The sequence below is a fragment of the Chaetura pelagica genome, unplaced genomic scaffold, assembly GCF_000747805.2.
Source record: "Chaetura pelagica isolate M959 unplaced genomic scaffold, ChaPel_1.0 scaffold652, whole genome shotgun sequence".
Taxonomy (NCBI): domain Eukaryota; kingdom Metazoa; phylum Chordata; class Aves; order Apodiformes; family Apodidae; genus Chaetura; species Chaetura pelagica.
The window spans coordinates 408,025-409,465 of record NW_009952476.1 but is presented as its reverse complement, the minus strand read 5'-3'; the positions used below and the strand labels follow the sequence as shown (position 1 = coordinate 409,465).

Below are 1,441 nucleotides of genomic sequence, written 5' to 3'. Positions count from 1 at the left end.
AGGTGCGAACAAGACCTTAGGTGCAAGTCACTCCAAGCAAGTAATTCTGCCAAAACACCTAAATTAATACAACAAACTACACTTCTCATCAACACCTATCCCCCAAATTAATAAAGATAATTTACTGCTCTGTGCTTGAGGATGGTTCTCTCCAACTTGCTGCAGTTCAGATCTTCATGGCACTCCAGTATACCCCTCTTTCCCCTGCAGAGCTTCTGCAAGTGCAGCCTGTCACTTGCAGAACTGGAGAGAATAATGCTTTCTTCAACATTTGCAAACCTTTCCCATGTAAAATTCACAACTCACCTGAATCTATGCAAAAATGACATTTCAGCTGCCTCACCACATATTTTGTGACTCCTTGTGTGTTGGTGGTGAAGTAAGAAACTAAGTAACTAAGAATCTAAGATCTTAAACTTCACCCTACCAAGTGCTAAGCACTCCGGCTGCAGTACAAGGCAGCACTAATAAAGAAGTGTTGATTTAAGGTGTGCATGGAGACATAAGTCATTATTATTTCTTCCATTATGAAAGAAAAGCATAGGTTGAAGTGTTTGGCATGGCAGGAACAGCAGGACTCATTACCATTCAAAGACTAAGAAAAACAGCAGTATCTCTCAAAAACTTAGTCATATTCAGAAAAGCATAATCATTTGTAACCTCACCTGTAGTCAGTGCTTCCTTCATCTTGATAGCACAGAAAGGCTGTAGCTGATCCCCTTGATTCTGCACAGGCCCCAGCTCAAAGGAGTTGAAAGATATCCGCAAGAAGGGGGCCATGGCTCACAATGATACACAACCTAAGTAGAAAGAAATAAGTGAAAATCACAGAATAAAAGACCTGGTTTGAGACTTGTAAGAAAGTGATACACACTTCTCAAGAGCCTTCCTACCTGACAGAACTCATCCTCTAAAGTTTTTAAGTCTTTAATGTGGTTTTGAGACCACAAGCATCAAACTGACATGTACCAAAACAGAAAAAATGTAACATGCACAAAGACTGATTTTACGACAAACTTCTTACCATATCCTGTTAAAAGTAAGTAGCAGTTATGCCTTTGACTTAGACCTTGCTCAGTTTTTTAACACAGAGACCCTATTCATTAGAACATAAGTATATAACTGTTCTTATCAAGTAAGTAGTTCACAAACTAGCAAACAGATTGTTTGGGTTTTTTTAAAGCATTTAGTTTTTCCTCACACATGGAATGAAAGGCGGGTTGGGAAAAAAAAAGGAATAAGAGTTTTGACTGTCCCACATGTCCCTTTCCCAGTACATGTCTCAATGCAAGGAGGAAAATGAATCATCTAATGCTCACATTATTTTGTTGCTCTTTATGTACTTATTATTTTCTTTTTTAATAGCTACACAGCCACTAAAATTCCCAGGCAGAGTTCTAGGCAACCCCAATAGGCAATCAAATGAGAAAAGGAACAGCTT

The 1,441-nt window shown here is 38.7% G+C and overlaps 1 protein-coding gene across 2 annotated transcripts in view; it reads right to left on the bottom strand.

The window, feature by feature from the left end:
- Positions 1-782, bottom strand: part of PRKCD (protein kinase C, delta) — a 24,797-nt gene extending 24,015 nt beyond the window's left edge. For both annotated transcript variants that reach the window (XM_010008602.1, XM_010008603.1), the window contains exon 1: positions 666-782. In XM_010008602.1, the coding sequence (XP_010006904.1) occupies positions 666-780 (115 nt within the window). In that variant the 5' untranslated portion in view covers positions 781-782. The remainder of the gene's footprint in view (positions 1-665) is intronic.
- Between the last annotated feature and the right edge of the window lie 659 nt (positions 783-1,441).